Source organism: Labrus mixtus, chromosome 4 (assembly GCF_963584025.1).
Source record: "Labrus mixtus chromosome 4, fLabMix1.1, whole genome shotgun sequence".
NCBI classification, from domain to species: domain Eukaryota; kingdom Metazoa; phylum Chordata; class Actinopteri; order Labriformes; family Labridae; genus Labrus; species Labrus mixtus.
In genome coordinates this window covers 28,993,187-29,015,094 of record NC_083615.1, presented here as the reverse complement: position 1 = coordinate 29,015,094, position 21,908 = coordinate 28,993,187, and the positions used below count along the sequence as shown (strand labels likewise).

The window sequence follows — 21,908 nt, the reverse complement described above, 5'->3', positions numbered from 1 at the left end:
CTGATTCTGCTACAGTTTTTGCAAGTACAAGTATGTGTAACAGAGATATTCTAATTTAGAGTCTCTGATGGTTTTTCACATGTTTGAGCTATATTCTTCATATACATTCTTTATTTGCAGGACTTAAGTCAAGCAATGAATGCTTCGTTCCTGTGACAAAAAGCAATGATTCATCCCCTGTCAGAGGGACACAAATAAATATGAGTTCAATGTATTCCTGTGAGTCCACTCCAACCACAATAATTATTTTCTTAAAGTAAACTGCAAAGGGAAATCTTTAATTTCCTATCTTTACTAACTTTGATTTTGCCATTAGATGCATCTGTATTTACATCAGAGTATGATCTCAGTGAGAAATCGTCTGGCCTGGATGACCATGTAAGACAGATTAAATCTAATTTATTGTCCTTTCAATCATGTTTTTACTCAATAAGTATCACATTTACCATAATCTCTGCTCATTTGCCTGTTTCTTTCTCAGTTGATACCAGAAGTGTGTCCACAGTCTATCAGTGACCTGCTCACCTTTGGTATTAGATCAGCAGGAGTTCTGAGGTACAATCGGGAGTCTGATGACCACAGGATAAAGTTGACAACCGGTGTCCCAGTGGTACTGACATTACATTTCTGTCAACTGATTTATTTTTCCATCTGCAGCAACATAGCTTTATGTTTCGGATCAGTGCAATTTAACTTTTTTTGTGTGTAGTCCAAGCCTCTGACAGAATACCTGGTGAAGTGCGATTACTGTGGAGGAAACGCCAAACCTCCACTGGACCTAACTTGGGTACAGGGGCCGGATGTAAGGCAGAAAGTGAGTATAATAAAACAACATAGTCTAATGTGCCTGATGCACGACTGACCTCTTACGTCCTCTCTTGTTTCTTAGACAGTCCCTCCTTTCTGCTGTGAGCGTTGGCTGCAGCTGTGGGAGACGCTGGTGAGGCAGAGATGGGATCTGAGGAGTGGTGGTACGACTGCGTCAGTGGAAGAAGACCAGCTGTCTAAAGAGGCGGAGGAGCGTCTCATACAAGGCAGGGAGATGGAGGATCACAACAAGTTCACCATGGACTTATGGAGTGCACTTGGGTATACATTTGCATCATAAAAATGTTTGTCATATTTGGTAATATGGTAATAAAAACAAATGTGTGGTCATAAAGTAAAAGAAAATTACTCTGCGTTTTTTATTAGAAAACAATCAGAACCAAGAATCCTGGAGGATTATACAGTCTATCAACCTGAGGCAGAATCTCGTGAGTAGCATACACAAAGACATAATTCAGTCTGTTATATAAATTCATTATTGGTACCACAAGACAAGTCAGTTTGGAGAATAACTGTGTCTTTAAAAAGCTTTGTTAGACTCATACATTTTTCTGTCCTTTTTTTTTTTTTGTTTAGTTCCCCCATCATCAAAGGTCCTCAGGTATCAGCTCTGTCCTGCTTCAGATAAAGGATGCTGGACAGGGCCTCCTCCTGGTGGTGAAACTGAGAAGCATTTCAAAGTGGAAGAGGAAGAGGTGCCGCTTCCTTTCTGTAACCACAGGACTAATCAGTTTGGCATATGTTGTCATCAGGTACCCACAATCATGTTTTCTTTTTGGATCCATAAAGAACTTAAACGCTTGTCATATTTAAGTAAGTACTTAGTCTATTTTAATTAACTGATGAAACCATAGAAATAATTATAATTGACCAAAAGTAGACAGCAGGATAAAGAAAGAAGAATACAGTACGATAACTTCTGAAAGCGATGAAAAGAAGGTCAATGATGATGCATATTAAGAGGTGAAACTGACGCCAAATAACAAAGAATAAACACATAAATCCTGCACTTTACATTTTTTAGGAGCATTTTGTGTTCCTGAGTTAATCGGATATTGTGATGTATCATGTGATTTTCTTGCAACATATCAATTATTGCAAAATACCTGTATCAAGATAATATAGTATCGTATTACCCTGAAATTAACAAAATATACTCCTCTAATTTTAATGCACTTCATCTGATCAGTGAATACAACAAAAGCAACAGCAACTTTTAACAAATATAAGCTTGTTGTGTGTTTTAAGTGTCTAAACATTAACAGCTCTGAACAGCTGTAGCTTTATAACGGTGACTCCATATTGTACTGTAATTAAAGAAAGGGGTGAGAGCAGATTTTAAAAATTGTGTCCCTAGTAGAAGTCTGGCTTGAAAAATGTTTTGTCCTACATTTTCTATAATGCAGTTTTTTTGGACTCTCTATGCAAAAGCTTGTAAAACTTCATCTCATTATTTTGTAAACTGTAATCAGTTACTTTTTTTGGATTTGGGAATCTTTGCCCCGAGCACCCAGCAAAGAAAATAGTGTTTTCACCTGACAAGTACTCATCAAAATAATGAGAACAAACAAGACACAGAACATCGATCTCTTTTGACCGTGTTTAATTCTATTTGTTCACAGGGCCGCTCAGAAATTCTACAGAAGTACTATGGCAAAGACTTGAAATGTCTTACAGTTTTCCCTGATGGGTCTGCTCAGGTTTTGTATCCAACATGCTGAAAATCCATGATATACCTGATATAACACGAATACCTAGATTTAAGGGCACAAAAAAAGGAGCAATGTGGAAATTTAAGCTAAAACAAATCACAGCCATGTTAGATAGAGTGTTCAATACCAAAATGTGCTCTGCCGTGGATGTTCTCATCCTTATCGTCATGCAGTTATCCCTCGGGCCTCTTGGCTTTAATTATTGTGGTCACTCAAAAGAATGGAAGGGTGTGCATCGTGTATGGTGACAGTGCTGTGCCGCATCAACCAATCAGAGCCGTGTTCCAGTCTGACGGCAGAGCAACATGTTATCACAACAATGGAAACACCTGGTAAGAAGCAAAGCCTTTATATCTATCACAATATTTGAATGTTTCCAATAAGTAAAGTCTTAATGAAAAATACTGTATGTAATAATTGAATCTATGGGTTAATCAAATAGGGCTCGTTATGATAATCTTTCTAAACTGATGTTTGGAGATCAAAGATTGAGCTGTGTGTTTATGATGCAGGCTGACCTTGAACAGATCAGGTGGTCAGTGTTTGGACGAGGAGGGGGCCAGGGTACGTCGGTGGAGCTGGGGAAGTCAGAGCCTCTTCCCCGCTCCCTTGAAGCCTGTCTTCATGTCCCTCAACAAAGCAGTTGGGGTCCGAGTCCTGGGAAAGGAGCAAGTCTTTGTCTCTTTCCTGGCAGGAGGTCAGCAGGCAAAGTTCAGTGTGGGTTGCTGCTGCACTCAGGTGAATCACCGTTTCTGTTATGATCTGACCATGGTCTACAATTTAATTTCAGTCAAAACAAAGTGAAGTTATATTGCTCAAAGCCACACAGTGTGCAAGAATAACTTGATTTCCCTCCCCAGGCATCATGTGAAACAAACATGGCTTCTTCAGGACCATCAGTACTAAAGGAGGAGTTGTTTGTGTTGGCAGCCAGGATTAGGATGCACCTACCAATTCAGCAACTTCACCAGGACCTGATCACACCTTCCCATCCCCGGCTGCCAAAGACGACCAAAGCCTCTCGCCAGCATGTTCTTGCCAACAAGCTTCTGGAAGTCGGTGCTGATGTGATAATGAGTGAGAGTGAAAGAGACTTCATTCACTGGTGCCTTCAGGGATATCTGTGAAAAAGTACTCTGTGACACATGTAAAGCACTTCCCTTACGGCATAAAGCTCTGAAGTCTTCATTGTAGAGCTGAAATAATTGTTTTGATTTTGGCACATTTTTTAACTCTACATTTTTCAAATGGAATCGAGGGACAAAATAATACCAATTTGTTGGTATTGATGATTTGCAAAAAAAAAAAACTTGGTTTCCTCTGCACAACTTCATGACATTTTTGGATGTTGGCTAGAGAAGCTCAGAGGGTACTACTTCACTTGTATTGTAGTTTCACAATTTAATCATGCTAAATTGACTTTGTCATCAAATCAGTGCACACCCACAGACCCTCCTAATGACATTAAAATAGAGCAGATGGCTTAAAGGTGGACTCTTGAATCCTACTTATCCTCTCAGGTTTTCTTTACCTAAACTGACCTATACCTATGTGGTTGTCACATTATCCACTTGAACCCATCATCTCTTCCTGAATTAGTTTTTCACTGAGCACATCCTTTATCACATCAAACAGAAAACCTAAACACACCAGTGACACAGTTAAATAGTTCCATGTTTTATTCATCTTCTTAGCTTCCTCCAAATTATGTCAATATAAAAATTATTTGGAAATCATACCAAGACACAATTGTGTTGTTAATTTAACAGTGACGGCATATTTAAGTGTTGCATTTTCTACACAGCTAAGTTACTATTAGAACAATACACTTAAATCCTACTTATGGCTCAGTGGTACAAGGGACATCGCTTTTTTTAAACCACATCATTTAATTATATGCAACAAGTTAAAGACTATACAAATCAAGGCTAATCTCTCATTATGGGACCACTGATGTCACCTGGATGATTTCTGCAGTAGTATGAATATTACAAGAAAATGACACAATGGCCTGCACTCTCTGGATCCTTCTCTGGCGTCAGGGGCAGGTTGTCTCTGAGGGGCACGGTGAAGAGTGATGGGGACATCCAGTCTGTGCTAGCAGTTATCCTGCCTTCAGCGCAGACCTTCATAAACATAAAATCACAGCCCAGAGAGAAACCCACCTCAAACCTAAGAAGGAGAGAAAAAGAATGAACATTTCTAGAGTCTCACACTTCAGAATATATATATTTTTTTTCCAAGATCAGCAAAAACATTAATATTAGAAAATAAATCAAACATGCTTGGTTAAACAGTGCTATGAACCCTACTGTACTGACATGGAGGGGCTTGTAGCTCCAGCCAGGATGTGAAGAGTAGGGTTAGGAGTGGAGGGGTTTTGTGTTCATGTGAATGTTCATCTTCATCTCGTCCAGGATTTGCACAAGCTGCTGCATGGAGGGCAGGTGACCCGATTCTAGTTTTTTGACCACACTGGTACATCGATGGAAAAACACCACATCACTGTAATGCACTGAATTTTGTTCCATCAACATAGCATTAGTTCAAAATAATATAACAAAAGACTAACAATGTTTGAAGCCATCTAAGTCATAAAAGTTCTAATATGAAATGGCACTGCAAGTACATTTAACTGTTAAAACTGCAGTCAAGGTACTAATCAATGATCAATGCAAAATGGCCCAAATAATTTGAAACAATTGGGTTTAGTTAGTAAAAACCATGCTGTCAGTCACCGACTCACCATTTAACGTGATCTCAAACGCTCCTGTAGACATTAACTGGTTTTCAAGCATATTACTAAGGAAGAACACCATCATCAAGCATAAATGTGAAAGAAACACAGGACAACTTGAGTTACAGTGGTCTGAAGATTTTCTCTTCCACCTTCTCAGTTAACTTGTCCATTGTACTTACTTCATGGATCACTCGATCATGCACTGCACAGAACCGATCATACAATAAAAGGACTGAGCCCAAAAGGGTGATTCTGGTTGTTAACTGTTTAATGGGAGGAAACATTTTAGTGAAAAGCAACATCTCCTGATGAGTGTTCAGCAAAGTTATTTAACTGCATGAACTAGAGGTTAAACCCACAAACAAGAAGTCAATTGCAAATGACTTTTTGCAGCAACAAATACCTTACAATAAGTCATTTCCTCATATCTGATTCTCAGCTAACTAAGATAAATATTTATCTGAGCCAAACTGAGAAATGACCTGGTAAATACTGCCTGAATGGTTTGTTTACAAATCTTTTTTTTTTTTTGTTACTTATAACTTTTGTAGTTTTAATTTAATAAGGATGTATGTTTCAAACATCCCATATCCTAGATATTATTCACACATACATAATGACAGCATAGCTTTATTTTCACAACATTCGTAAATTCTTTACTAACCAGAGTTTGGATTTTGATGGATGTGTAAAAAAAAAAGTATATCATATCAGGTTGTCTCATCCTAGCCCATTGTTTATTTCTTTTACCTCTTCCCCATTTTTTTTTTTTTTGTCTGCAAGGCGCTCAGGAATAGACTGAATGCATGTGGCATTCAAAAACAGCTTTACTGGTTGATAAGATTAGGGCAGCTTATGAAGTGGCAAACTACAAGACAGGGAGCAGTCTGTCAATGAGAATGGATTCCCTTTTTAGGTAGTCTGATTTAAGAAACTGTCACACAGGGCTAAAAGGAAACCTGGTGCAGCTTTAAATGCACAAATGAAGTTGGAGACAGTCAGGCTTTTCTCAGTAATCAGTAATTTATGGGTTTATACATATATATATTATAAATAAATATGTATACACACATCACTGTCTATGCATAACATGTACATATATTTATATAAAACAAGTTTATTGGTAAAATAAGTCAACGTCAAATGCTTTCTAATGCTGTAACTACAAATAATCAGTAACCAGTCTCAGCTTTCTGTCCACATGTGATAATCCTTGATAGTACAAGAATGCTTTGTTTGCTAATCACTGATATTTGCAGTCATTGTTGAGGCTCACTCTGAATCTTTGTTTGTAACCCAGGAGGTAACAAATACAAGCAAAACAATACTTGTTCCGTCGTGCTTCAAAGCCACCACCATCATACCCGTTCCAAAGAAGCCCTCACCATCCACTTTCAATGACTATCAACCCGTTGCACTGACCCCCATCGTCATGAAGTGCTTTGAAAGGTTAGTCATGGCCCACATCAAACCCACCCTCCCCGCCACCCTGGACCCCTACCAGTTTGCATACCGAGGTAACAGATCCACCGAGGATGCTATCTGTTCTGCTCTTCACCCAGCCCTCACCCACCTGGACACCAAAAACTCATACGTCAGAATGCTGTTCATAGACTTCAGTTCAGCATTCAACACCACCATCCCTCAGCAGCTGATCGGCAAACTGGACCAGCTGGGGCTCAGCACCTCCCTGTGCAACTGGCTGCTGGACTTCCTCAGCGAGAGGCCTCAGACAGTGCGGGTCGGTGGCAGCACATCAAAAACCACCGTCATGAGCACTGGGGCCCCCCAAGGTTGTGTGCTCAGCCCCCTGCTCTTCACGCTGCTGACCCACGACTGCGCTCCATCCTTCAGCAGCAACCACATTGTGAAATTCGCGGACGACACAACAGTGGTTGGTCTCATCTCCAACAACGATGAGACGCACTACAGGATGGAGGTCAGCCAACTGGCCACATGGTGCAGAGACAACAACCTCTTCCTGAACGTCGACAAGACCAAGGAGGTTGTTGTCGACTTCCGGAGAGTCCCCACTCCTAAACCCCCACTGACCATCGACGGTGCTGCTGTGGAGAGAGTGAGCAGCACCAAGTTCCTGGGGGTTCACATCAGTGAGGATCTCTCCTGGACAACCAACACCACATCACTGGCCAAGAAGTCCCAGCAGCGCCTCTACTTCCTCCGCAAGCTAAAGAGAGCACGAGCCCCCCCATCCATCATGTGCTCCTTCTACAGAGGCACCATCGAGAGCATCCTGACCAGCTGCATCACTGTGTGGCTTGGGAGCTGCACTGCTGCCAACCGCAAGACCCTGCAGCGCTCAGTGAAGGCTGCTGAACGGATTATCGGTGTCCCACTCCCCTCTCTTCTGGACCTCTACGGTACCCGCCTCACCCGCAAAGCAACCAGCATTGTGCGTGACCCCACCCACCCCTCACACAGCCTCTTCAGCCTCCTGCCATCGGGGAGACGGTACCGCAGCCTGCGGGCCGGCTCCACCAGACTGGGAAACAGCTTCTTCCACCAAGCTGTCAGGAAGCTTAACTCTCTCCCCTCTCTTCCTTCCCCCCCCTCTGCCCCCACGAACACTGGATGTTGAAACCCCCTCCCGTTTGCCACCAAGAACTCTGGACTAATAACTCTGAAGCTATCTATTCAAAAGTACACTCAGTTTACTGCACATTGCACATATTGCACATTTCAACTTGACTTTTTCTTTAAATTTTATTTTATTTACCATTTTGTTTTGTACCTTTTGCACTATTTAGAATTTATTAATACATATTATTTATCTTATTTTACCTTATTTTGGTTTTATTACACCGTGGGACGGAGACAAACGCAATTTCGATTCAACTGTATGTCTGGCATATTTTGAAATTGACAATAAAGTTGACTTTGAACTTTGAACTTTGAACTTAGCAACACAGTTTGAACACCCTCAATTAACAGCTAATGATATCCCATGGGTTTGATTTGTACTTGGCAGTGGCACAACGGTGTTAGGAACAGCCAAAGTAAAGCATATCCTAGTTTTTATCCTCAGTTCATGTTTATGTGGGGTTTTTTGACAATGACCTGTCTCTGCCCTCTTAATTATTCTCAGGGCAAAGTTTCCCTTACGATCAGAGTTTTGATCAAACCTAGAGACCCCGTTTACCTTACCTTGTTTCCCTGGCCCCACTCCCAGATGCCTGGGGCTTGCATACCAAAGAGGGCGAATGGGTCCCTGCCAACAATAACCGGCCCAATCACCAGCAGCTTGAAAATAGACAGGAAGGAAGCAACGTGTCTGCAGAAATAAAACAAGAAACTGGATTTGAATACAATTCTTAGAGCTGGCAACACAAGGCAAACTTAATTTTGTGGTTCAATGAATAAGTTCAATTACCGGTATACATTGTACTAGCATGATTAAAATCAACACATTACCATTAATGAATCATGAACATATACGTAACTTATAATTATTAAATGAATGGTTATACTTGTGTTACTATTGTTATCAACACTGTGCAGGAAATAAGGTGAGGCTCCATGTGTTCAAACTAAGTTTTTTAAATTCAAAACGCTCAACTTGGATTATTTCTTCATTCATTTAAAACTCAACATGCAATACAGAGTTCACACTTTTTTCTTATCATTAATCTGTAACGTGTAACTGGTTGGACCAGAAGACGTCAGTAGCCAAAGACTAAATTTGGTCTGTTCCAGAGAGAGAATCAGTGGATGAAGAGGGGAACTCTACCATTTAATACTGCCTCTAATAAGAGAAATCTCTGGGGTGTTTCTGATGGGATCAACTGATGATGACTCCAGGGTCTCAGTGAAACTACATCTCTAACTAAAACACCTGGGACTAATGCAAGCACTAGTCTGGCAGGTGATGATAAACTGAATGGTTTTATACAGGGCTGTGTATGTTGTTATTCCTACACTTGTATGATTGGAAACAACTGTCAATTATGCTCGCACACAGCTCTTTGTCAACATGAACAAGTTGATAATACAGGACTGCTTCGTTAGTTTTAGCCAGGCACACACCCCTAAAAATTCATAAAAGCTTCTCCCATGCAGCTTTCTGGCTGCTTAAAAAAAAGCAAATAATCCACTTGTGTTAAGGCAGCCAATCTCTTACCGATAGAGGGGTATAGGAAGATAGTTCTCCCCTTCAATGCGGCTGTCCGGGTACCGCTGGTACAAGGCCTGCGTGTACTCCTCAAACACCCGCTTGTACCCTCAGGAAATGCTGTGAGGAGACAAACCTCTGTTAGAAAGTCACAGCTGCAAGAGCATAAAGGAACAAAAGGCAGCCAAAACATTACCATGATCTCAAGCAAAGATTGGGAATTTATTTACACTTGCATTTCAGGACATGTGAAGGCCAACATAATGAGTAAATCATGTCTCTGTTAGTGTGGTTTTTTTTGTGGCAGTGTGAGGTTTCAAGTTCTACAATCTAAGCTTTATAATCAAATGAGCTAAACCCTTGTTTTAGACATATTTTTTCAATTACAGAATAGCAAATTGAACACAAAATAAACAAATGTGCCTAAAACAAGGGTATAACGCATTTTGTTATAAAGTGTAGATTTTACTTTGCAAATGTTTGTTTTGTGTTAATATTTGTTTATTTCATGCAAACACCCATGAGTAATACTGCTTTGATACCACGTGACGTTTAAACGTCTATTATGAACATGTCCACATTTTGGACGATGTTTTAGTAACTTGTAATTAATTAAAATTTATAGCACAATATACAAACAATCAAAGGCAACGTAAATTAAAAAAATCAAACAGACTGGGCTAATTAACGGGATTAAAAATCATCCTTCTGTTGGTACAACTAGAATACGATAATCCAACCCGTGGACACGAGGCAAGACAGGTCTGTGTTCAATGTTCCCTCTTTCAAAACTAAGAAATTGAAAGAAATTCTCTACGTGAGGCAAAAACAACAGCAGCAACACAAGGCATATAAACCAATATATCCAAAGTTTCATTCAATATATTCAGACTTCGTTCAATATATCCAAAGTTTCATTCAATATATTAAGACTTTGTTCAATATATTCAAAGTTTCATTCAATATATTCAGACTTCGTTCAATATATTCAAAGTTTCATTCAATATATTAAGACTTTGTTCAATATATTCAAAGTTTCATTCAATATATTAAGACTTTGTTCAATATATTCAAAGTTTCATTCAACATATTAATTTCCTGAACGGCTTGCCATAGTATACGATCTTTATATTATATCATAAAAGAATGAGATCTTTATATTTATTTCCGGAGGAAGTGAAAACTATATGGTTCTACTTTGGAAGCTTTTATTTTGAAGGGCTAAAAACCGACGCGATTTGGTCTATGAAGGTCTATCTTCGTGTGTCCGTCACAAGGATCAACTATACTGCATTAACAGATGAAATTCATTAGTTTTTTTACAGAAAGTAGATACTCTTATCTCTCTCCTTGTAGAGTAGTAACAAGAATCTGAGATGATCTGATGATCTCCTCCTCCTGATCAGATGGAGTCTCTTCAATGTCCTCGTCCTCATCAATCAGAGTTGGTTCAATTTATATTTGATATATAATACTACTGTAACGGCGCTTCTTGGATGATGTTGAGTATCCTCAGTTGTCTTGCCGTTAACTATAACACTAAACATACTTAACATAACATAAAGATATATATATTCGGGTGTGGGTAAGTAAAAGCACAGGGACAACTTCTGCTGTGCGTCTCATACTTTTAATGTCCGTCCGTAACAGAGCATGACATATCAAGACTGAACAACAACAACAGCGACACCTTACTTGTCTTAAAGCAATATCACTCCTCCAACCGTAACCACCTTAAAGGCACAGTGCATCATATTAAACAGATACTCTTGTAAAGTACAAATTGTAAATATAAATGAAATTAGCATTAAATCAAATAATGTATATTATCTCAACCTAAGAAAAATAAAGATCTATAAAATAAAACTTTACAAAAATAAATCTCATCTCCATCTTACACTACTATATACTTTATATTATAACAGAATACGGTCTTTTTATTATATTATAAAAGAATGAGGTATTTATATTTATTTCCGGAGGAAGTGAAAACTAGACTTTGGAAGCTTTTATTTTGAAGGGCTGAAAAACGAAAGTTAAATTTTTTCAGCGACGCGATTTGGTCAATGAAGGTAGGCTACGTGTGTCCGTGTTTTTCTCACCACATTTTATTTACGTAAAGACTAAACAACATTGGAGAACAGTGTAAAAGTTCATCTTTGATGTTTTAAAGTTAAAACTTCTTCTAGTGTTAAATGTTAGAAATTCTCTAATGATCGCTAAATGAACACTGAGGATCCTGAGACACTCACAGGCTGTCTCACCTGTTTTAGACTTTATGGAAATAGATGAAAATATCGTCAAAACTTCAGGGAAGACTTAAGGACTACAACAAGAAGACTCATAGGGAGGGAAATATGTTGAAGATATTAATAAACATTAATTTTCCGTCGAGATAAGACAGCTGGCTGTCTTTTAATTTTCAGGAATTTGGCTCTTTAAAAAAAATAACGCTGGTCTCTGTGCCCTTCATTATAGTTTGATGATAGATTGGTAAATGCCAGAGTCTAGAAAAGTTGGAGAAATTTACGTATTCTGTGGTAAATGTTCATGAGTCTATACACAAACTGTCCTCAGAGGAAAATCTGGTCCCTTTAACACTATTTGAAGATAAAATGCTACACGAGAAGCTATTCATGAGAGTAACCCATCCGGGTACTTTGCCCAAACGATGCCGACCACGCCCCTTTCTGGGTGAAATCATTCCATGTGAATGAATGGAGGTTAATGGAAAAGTTTGAGTCTTTACCGATTTAAAGTATTAAAAAAATCCTAAGTCTGATGACCAGTTTTGTAAACATTTAAAATATGACATTTCTGAACAGAGATCAGCATCATAACGGTATAAAATTAACCATGTACCTGAGTGTCTGTTCAATCTCTCTCCGTCAAACTGCTCAAACGAGTCAGCAGAGGAAACTTACTTTAAACACCTGATGAGTAATTATTAACCGTGTTACCAGAGAGGCATTTTTAAATACTATTTATTTGTAATAGTTTCTAACAGTGTTCATAGCTGTAATGGAGAGGTTACAGACGTTTATTTTAGAGAAAAGGGGACATAAACTCTGAGTTATCAGCTGATTTAGAAAAGAATAACACATGTAAAGTCACCTGGATGATATTAAAACCTTTTGTATTCATATGTGAGTGTAAATAATGATGAGTGGGGCGAGACGAGATGTTATATCGAGCTAGCAAACTTTTTATCTTGACATTTATTTTTCAGTAAGAGGATTTGGTGTAGTGTTCCTTCGTTTAGAGACATTTTCACCAACATATTTATGTGATGTGGCAGTTGAAACGTTGTTAATACGTTAGTGAATGAATGTGTGAAGAATCTGTTAACAGACTTCTCTTCTGTCACGGAGCGATCAACAGGAATGACAGAGGTCCCACAATTTACCACTTTAATCCTCTCTAGTTTCAGTCCAAACACACAGAGCTCTTCTTTTACTCTCCTTTGTCATTTGTAAATGAAAACCGATACTAAATTGTGTTTTTAAAATAGTTTGACGTATAAAAAGCTACGAAATACCGTTTAATCGCACGGCTACCAGTGTTTTCTAATCTACCGCCGATACATTCTCAGGGCTTGTTTTCACCCGAACGGGGGCGTGGTTACTCTGGCGAGCCGGAAGTGACGTTCGACTGCTCCTATGAATGGTGGGGGGCCCGCAACAGTGTAAACAGTTTACATGGGATAGCTTGATAGGATTAAGCCACATACCGATTTGCTACTTGAACCGACAGCTGTCACTTGTCTGAGTATATATGCCGATACGAGAATCGTATAAATGGTCAGAGCATGGCTGACTCCGCTACGCTATGTGGCGCTGTACCCCTTTCAACAAGTGATTATAGAGCCACTTCTGGTTAACCTAAACATCACAGCAACAAGAAACTATCTAGCGGCATTCAAACAAAGACGGTGTACGTGGAGATGGACGACGCTACAGCTACGTACATTTCGTGCATTATTTACATTCTAATAATGCATATTAGAAGAACAACAGATCTTTTAGCTGCGGTGATAACAGCAGAAGGACGCCGTTTCCGGCAACAACACTACTATTTATTACATCGTCTCCCTTTGAAAGTTTGTGTACTTAGTTCAGAAAATATAACGGAGAATTGTTTCACCTCTCCAACTTCAAAATTTCACTACCAAAGTATCATGATATAATCGTAATGTGACTCCAGTATCCTGATAATATCGTATCCTGACTCATGTATCATGATAATATCGTATCGTATCCTGACTCATGTATCCTGATAATATCGTATAGTGACTCATGTATCATGATAATATCGTATTGTATTGTGACTCAAGTATCCTGATAATATCGTATCCTGACTCATGTATCATGATAATATCGTATGGTGACTCATGTATCCTGATAATATCATATCCTGACTCATGTATCCTGATAATATCGTATCCTGACTCATGTATCATGATAATATCGTATCGTATCCTGACTCATGTATCCTGATAATATCTTATCCTGACTCATGTATCCTGATAATATCGTATCCTGACTCATGTATCCTGATAATATCGTATCGTGACTCATGTATCCTGATAATATCGTATCGTGACTCAAGCATCCTGATAATATCGTATCTTATCCTGACTCATGTATCCTGATAATATCGTATCCTGACTCATGTATCCTGATAATATCGTATCGTGGCTCATGTATCCTGATAATATCGTATGGTGACTCATGTATCCTGATAATATCGCATCCTGACTCATGTATCCTGATAATATCGTATCGTGACTCCAGTATCCTGATAATATTGTATCTTGACTCATGTATCCTGATAATATCGTATCTTGACTCATGTATCCTGATAATATCGTATCGTGACTCAAGTATCCTGATAATATCGTATCGTAACTCATGTATCCTGATAATATCGTATCCTGACTCATGTATCCTGATAATATCGTATGGTGACTCATGTATCCTGATAATATCGTATTGTGACTCAAGCATCCTGATAATATCGTATCCTGACTCATGTATCCTGATAACATCGTATCGTGACTCAAGTATCCTGATAATATCGTATCCTGACTCATGTATCCTGATAATAACGTATCGTGACTCATGTATCCTGATAATATCGTATCGTAACTCATGTATCCTGATAATATCGTATCCTGACTCATGTATCCTGATAATATCGTATCCTGACTCATGTATCCTGATAATATCGTATGGTGACTCATGTATCCTGATAATATCGTATCCTGACTCATGTATCATGATAATATCGTATCCTGACTCATGTATCCTGATAATATCGTATCCTGACTCATGTATCCTGATAATATCGTATCGTATCGTGACTCATGTATCCTGATAATATCGTATCCTGACTCATGTATCATGATAATATCGTATCGTATCCTGACTCATGTATCCTGATAATATCGTATCCTGACTCATGTATCCTGATAATATCGTATCCTGACTCATGTATCCTGATAATATCGTATCGTGACTCATGTATCCTGATAATATCGTATCCTGACTCATGTATCCTGATAATATCGTATCCTGACTCATGTATCCTGATAATATCGCATCCTGACTCATGTATCCTGATAATATCGTATCGTGACTCCAGTATCCTGATAAAATCGTATCTTGACTCAAGTATCCTGATAATATTGTATCGTGACTCCAGTATCCTGATAATATCGTATCCTGACTCATGTATCCTGATAATATCGTATCGTGACTCAAGTATCCTGATAATATCGTATCGTAACTCATGTATCCTGATAATATCGTATCGTGACTTATGTATCCTGATAATATCGTATCGTAACTCATGTATCCTGATAATATCGTATCTTGACTCAAGTATCCTGATAATATCGTATCGTGACTCCAGTATCCTGATAATATCGTATCCTGACTCATGTATCCTGATAATATCGTATCGTGACTCATGTATCCTGATAAAATCGTATCTTGACTCAAGTATCCTGATAATATCATATCGTGACTCCAGTATCCTGATAATATCGTATCCTGACTCATGTATCCTGATAATAACGTATCGTGACTCATGTATCCTGATAATATCGTATCCTGACTCATGTATCCTGATAATATCGTATCGTAACTCATGTATTCTGATAATATCGTATCGTAACTCATGTATCCTGATAATATCGTATCTTGACTCATGTATACTGATAATATCGTATCGTGACTCCAGTATCCTGATAATATCGTATCCTGACTCATGTATCCTGATAATATCGTATCCTGACTCAAGTATCCTGATAATATCGTATCGTAACTCATGTATCCTGATAAAATCGTATCTTGACTCAAGTATCCTGATAATATCGTATCGTGACTCCAGTATCCTGATAATATCGTATCCTGACTCATGTATCCTGATAATAACGTATCGTGACTCATGTATCCTGATAATATCGTATCGTAACTCATGTATCCTGATAATATCGTATCGTAACTCATGTATCCTGATAATATCGTATCCTGACTCATGTATCCTGATAATATCGTATCCTGACTCATGTATCCTGATAATATCGTATCGTAACTCATGTATCCTGATAATATCGTATCCTGACTCATGTATCCTGATAATATCGTATCGTGACTCAAGTATCCTGATAATATCATATCGTAACTCATGTATCCTGATAATATCGTATCCTGACTCATGTATCCTGATAATATCGTATCCTGACTCATGTATCCTGATAATATCGTATGGTGATTACCACCCCTATAAAACTAACTAACTGGTTTCCTTAATAATATTTCTGAACTCTTGTGTTTGCTTAAAAAATGAAGGGATAATGTGACATGATTCATCTCAAAGAATTGTATTAATTCTTGCATTCATGGTTTGGACTTCACACCGTTTCTACTTTGTCAGATATACATTTCTCTTTCTCTTCACAGATTCTCCTGCTGAATATCTTCACAGGTCAAACTCTCGCATGTCATCAATATCAGTATGAGATAAATGATGGATGCTGTCCATCCATACCAAGTGTCCACCTGGTAAGATCCAGTCCAACTTTATTTCATTTCCATTTATGTCTGAGACATTTTACACCTGGTTAACAATCTGCGTCTGTCCTGATGATGATGATAAAGATGATAATGATGATGATGATGATGATGATGATGAAGATGATGATGTCTCTGATTGCAGGAAGCTGAAAACACTTGGGAGTTTGTAACCTGTCCTTTTTTGGGTTTACATTTCTCTTCCTCCTAACTCTCCGTTGGTTCACTTCAAACAGATGAGAAATCTGTGATGTCTGCTGTGAAAGAGAGAATGAGACCTGGATCAGCTGCAGCGTTTCTGGTAAATGATCTTATTGAATTATCTGAGCAGTGATTCAGATTTTATATTTCTCCTCTTCAACATTTCTTTCTGTGTTTGTTCTTAATGATTGTTCTTCACATTTACAAACAGACAAACTTCAGATGTGAAGATTTGAACTCTTTAACTCTTTACCTCTTCTCTCTCACATGGACTGGATGATGATTTTAGATTTCTCTCTGTTTTACAGTTTGTCTTCAGTGAGAACATTTCTCTTTCTCTTCACAGATTCTCCTGATGATTGTCTTCACAGGTCAAACTCTCTCATGTGATAAATATGAGTATGAGATAAATGATGGATGCTGTCCTAAGTGTCCACCTGGTAAGATCCAGTTAATAATGAACTTTATTTCATTTCCATTTATGTCTGAGACATTTTACACCTGGTTAACAATCTGCATCTGTCCTGATGATGATGATGATGATGATGATGATGATAATGATAATGATGAAGATGATGTCTCTCTGATTGAGGGAAGTTGAAAACACCTTTCTTTGGGAGTGTGTAACCTGTCCTGTTTTGGGTTTACATTTTTCTTCCCTGTGTGTGCTCAGACCCTAATAATCATTAGGGTTCTAAGAGGGTCCTCGCTCCGAGGTCGGTGCTCGGGCCTTAAAAATGATTTCTTAATGTTGTTTTAAACAGGAGGTCAAGTTCATGAAGACTGCACAGAGTTAATAAGTACTGTCTGTAAGCCCTGCACTGAAGGAACCTTTATGGACCAGCTGACTTCCCATAGAGAGTGCTACAGATGTACAAACTGTGATGAAGGTAGATCTCTTACATTATTTATCAAACTTTGGAGGAAAACTAATCGAGAAACTGTCACAACTAAATAAAGGTCAGCACATGTTACTAAACAGTCATCATTCTAAAAGCAGCTTTATGACCTTTAGTTAGTTTGAGTTTGATTAACTTCAGAAGATCTCTAACACAGAGATGATCATCAGAAAATCTGAGTATTTGTTATTTTCTTACACCAAACTGTTCTTTAGTATAGCAGAAGTACAGTAGTTCCATAAATAATCTCTGTGTTTGTGTCAACAGGTTCTGGTCTGCAGATAAAGATGTCGTGTATGATAGTATCAGACACAGTGTGTGAACCTCTGGAAGGATTTTACTGCTCCGGCTCTAGAAAGGACAACTGTGTGGAAGCAAAGAAACACAGACGCTGTGAACCAGGAGAATACATCAAAGAACAAGGTTAGTGTGCTACACGGTTAGTGTGCTCTCCATAGTGTGCTATTCAAACCCTTCTGGAATCAGAGATGATAAGTATGATGTAAGTATAAAAACCTGAAAGACAGGCTCAGGCTGGAATTTAAGGAAGCACAAATTAAATTTGACATGAGGTTACACACTGTGAAACGCAAGTTTAATAGAGGTCTTTCATTGCACATTGATCACCTACAAACCCATAATCCCCAACAGTTATGGAATTAAATTAATAAATTAGGTCCTAGAAAGTCTAGTGGAGTTCCCATGGAAATAAAACTAGAGAACGGGGAATGACATGTCATCTGTTTTAGGAATTGTTCTAGATAAATGTGAAAAATATTTTGCTGATCTGTTCTGTTCAGAGTAATATGCTTCTTATGTACAGAGAGAGAAATGGTCGTTTGAATTATGGTTCTAAACCGAACATTACTGAGTGGAAGCCTATGTTAAGTTTAATTTAACCAAAAGACAAAGAAAGATCCTTCTGCGCACAGCTACGTTCATGAACATTACCTTTAGCTTTAGAGAGCGGCAGGTTTAATGCCATTCCAGAGGAAGACAGAGTTTGTTTGTTGTGTGAGCTTGGTGAAATTGAAAATGAGATTTACTTTCTGTTTTACTGTCCGATCTATGATGACATCAGGGATGTTCTTTTAAAAAAAGAAAATCCTCAATTTACGCTGATTTCTTTTGGCTAGACCATTATGAAAAACTTGAGTTGGGTTTTAAAAAAGGAACCTTTGTTATAGCAGATTTTATTTGTAAACCTGGGAGGAAAGACAGAACACGCTGTTTAAGACAGAACTGTGACAGGAGCCTGCAACTTTGTAACGTTATGAAATGTTAATGTAAACCACATATGAACCCATAAGGGTTGGGCACTTTGTGTGCATGACACAAAGATAAATAAAATCAATCAATCAAAAAAATGTAGTCCAAATGGTTTAAGAACAGCGTTGAGTTTCCTCTGGGCTCGCCTGTAATTGAGGCAAATTTCACAGGATCCTTAACTTTTCCTGTTGAATTGAATTTATTCATTTAATAGGGACGACAAAACACAGAGCATGAAACTGATGTGCTGCACGTAGAGTTTATAGCTATTGATCATTTACAACTCTTGTCCCTCGTTGGGCCTTTGGTTAGCTGAAGTTTGAACAAATGATACAGTCATTTCATGACTTCATTTTGTATGAGTTTTTAACCTTCATGGTGATTTGTGTTTGTGTGACACTCATGTCCAAAACAACCTTTGTGAAATAGTCTTGGCACATGTCTTCTGTATTTCCTGCAGGAAATTCCTCCACAGACACCGTGTGCTCGACTTGCTCTGATGGAACATTTTCAGACGGGACGTTTACATCTTGTCATAAATACAAACAGTGAGTGAAGCTTCACATCGCACATGGACACACCTGAGTTCATGAGATCCTACAGATGTTCCTGTAATAACTGTCCCTCTATCATTACAGATGTGAATCAAAGGGTCTAGAGCTGCTGACATCAGGAACTAAGACAGAGAATGCTCAGTGTGGAGGACTACTGTCACTCTGGACTGGACTGATAGTCGGTGCTGTTGTGATGTTTTTACTCCTTGTACTTGGAATGTTTTGTCTCGCATGGTGGATAAGAAAACATCTAGGTAAGGTTTTCACTGTGACAATGAACATGATCATGTTTATTTTATAGATATTATGGTCTGTCTCATCATTAATTTGATTTTTATTTTTGTTATATTTATCTAATGGTTTATTCCAGGAAAAATGAGAAAAAGATCGCAGGTATGTTTTAAACTCTCTTTACTCTCGATCTGTTTTATGTTCTATGATTAAATAAAGTCACTCACTTGTTAAAGTTTCCTGTACAGGAAGATGTGAATCCAGAAGAAGGAGCCCTGGAGATGGAAGGTCTAAAGTCAGATGAAGAACCAAAGGTGAGCCATCAGAGCTTTGATCAAATGTTCACTGACTGACTGAGATCAACTCTGTCATGTTTTTACAGCTTTACTAAATGTTTGCTTTAAACTAAATGTCTTTTCTCCTCAGGTTGTGAAAGGTGAGTTAAAATTGGTGCTGGCTCTGAGTAAATCATCTCCAGGACCCTTTGTCGAGCTGTGCGATGCTGACCCACCTAGGACGCGATCACGCTCTTTAGCAGACATTGAGTTGTGCCTTGGCAGGGTAGAGCTCATGCAGAGCACAAACACACTGGCACGCCTCTTTGACAGTGTTCAAGAAATCTTTTCAAGAAGTGTTATGACTGTACCTGACCAAAATGATTCAAAATAAGCCGCAAAGTCAGCAGCCACATGTCCGACGTGTCCTTCGACAAGACACTTAACCCAGAGGTGCTCCCCCTGCTTCGTCTGCGGCGTATGAATGTGTATGAATGGATGAGTGTGACCTGTTGTTTTTATTGATGAAACTGTAAAAAAGCTGAGCTGAGATTTTTTTTGTTCCTTGTACAGTTTTTGTACTTTATACATCCAGTTATGTAAAAACATGGTGAGATAGATTTCTCTTTTCTGTGGATACTTTCATTGTACTGAATGTTAAAATAATTCATGTGATGTGTTTCTGTGAAACACTTTATTTCTGATTGAACTAAATATTAGTGAGGAAATGTATGACTCGTGATGTCAGAGCGCTGAGTGAGGTTACATGTCACTCAGTAGACTCTTTATGTTTTCATTCTGTTTTCAGAAACTAAAACGAAGTGAATGTTTAAAAATATCTTTAAGGTTTTTACAATAATTTTTTTACAAGTTCATCAAAAATAAGGAATGATGTTCATTCATTCAGACAGTTTTCCTTTTACTCTGACAGTTCTGACTTAAGCCCTTGTCAGAGCGCTGTTTCAAGCCACCATATTTACGCCCCAGTCTCCTTCAATCTGAATGTCGTGGAGGCGTAATGAGGGGACAAAGTGACCCCGCCTCTGTGACGTCTTCAGAGGCGTTACAGAGGAGAGATGGTATCAGCTGAGCCAGCTGAGGAAAACAGAGCTGTGTGTGTGTGTGCATGTGGAGCTCCCGCTGTGCCGTGCTTCTGTAACACTAAAACACAATGTGAGTACATAGACTGGGACAGCAGTATTACACCGTCACAGAATCAATATGAATGTACAATGATGGGATGAATGCTCAGCTTAGTTACAACTCTTCTGCGTCCTAGACATCATACACTCCTCTGTAGCGAGAAAAAAAATGGTGGACCTGCGCAAACGTTTTGTTCTAGGCTGGGGGTGGAGTCCATGGGTGGAGATATCAGGGAGGGAGGGTATATATTTTTTTAATACCAGAATCCCACTGTGACATCACAAGGAGAACACAGTTGAAACAGAGCATTTTTCTCTGTGTTGTAAGACTTATGCAGACCACAAACAAAGGACTGGATGGATTTATTTCACATTTTGTTGGTCAGTAGACACTCAGGTTACCCAGATATATGTTCAAAAATGTGTTATTTTTATTTTTATAATATGTCCCCTTTAAGTGAATTTTCTCTGCTTCCATCACATCGTCGTTATGTTTTACCTGCCAGTAAAACTAACAGCTACTCAAAATCATTCATCCCCTCTGCGATCAGATTACTGAATGCTCCTTAATGATCCTATCTTTTTAGATCTTTTATATGACTGATCATTCTTGTGTTTTTATTTCTTATTCAGTCTGTCTAATATTAGTGTCTCCTGTTTTGACTCATTGTGTAATCTGTTTGTACGTCAACGTTTTTTTGTTTTTTTTTGGGATCAATATTTTTTATTATTTATGTTTAAACATTGTCACAATAAAGAAAAAACAAGATGTGGTTTCGTCAATAGGAGCCTGATCCCCGCTGTAATAACGGTCCTGAACAAAAGGCCTCGATGAACAGGCCAGCATGGGAA

General features: G+C 38.5%; 2 protein-coding genes and 1 long non-coding RNA gene across 3 annotated transcripts; 2 read left to right on the top strand and 1 right to left on the bottom strand.

Annotated features, from left to right (window-relative positions):
* The first annotated feature begins 124 nt into the window (after positions 1-124).
* LOC132973346 (uncharacterized) lies at positions 125-3,691 on the top strand. The gene is made up of 11 exons (XM_061036769.1): positions 125-219; positions 317-378; positions 482-610; positions 710-814; positions 890-1,089; positions 1,195-1,256; positions 1,405-1,580; positions 2,451-2,533; positions 2,714-2,872; positions 3,053-3,278; positions 3,401-3,691. The coding sequence occupies exons 1-11, from the start codon at positions 201-203 to the stop codon at positions 3,665-3,667; spliced, it is 1,488 nt and encodes a 495-aa protein (XP_060892752.1). The 5' UTR covers positions 125-200; the 3' UTR covers positions 3,668-3,691.
* A 505-nt stretch (positions 3,692-4,196) lies between these two features.
* On the bottom strand, positions 4,197-5,974 carry LOC132973349 (uncharacterized). Its single transcript, XR_009672989.1, has 2 exons — positions 4,862-5,974; positions 4,197-4,712 (listed from the first exon to the last, which is right to left on the bottom strand). It is a non-coding gene; the product is annotated as an uncharacterized LOC132973349 (long non-coding RNA).
* Positions 5,975-10,691: 4,717 nt separating this feature from the next.
* LOC132973347 (tumor necrosis factor receptor superfamily member 5-like) lies at positions 10,692-20,589 on the top strand. The gene is made up of 11 exons (XM_061036770.1): positions 10,692-10,853; positions 16,400-16,476; positions 16,631-16,786; positions 17,033-17,126; positions 17,451-17,571; positions 17,851-18,008; positions 19,315-19,402; positions 19,493-19,662; positions 19,779-19,801; positions 19,888-19,953; positions 20,066-20,589. Exons 3-11 carry the CDS (start codon positions 16,736-16,738, stop codon positions 20,306-20,308), a joined length of 1,014 nt encoding a protein of 337 aa, XP_060892753.1. The 5' UTR covers positions 10,692-10,853; positions 16,400-16,476; positions 16,631-16,735; the 3' UTR covers positions 20,309-20,589.
* Positions 20,590-21,908: the final 1,319 nt, after the last annotated feature.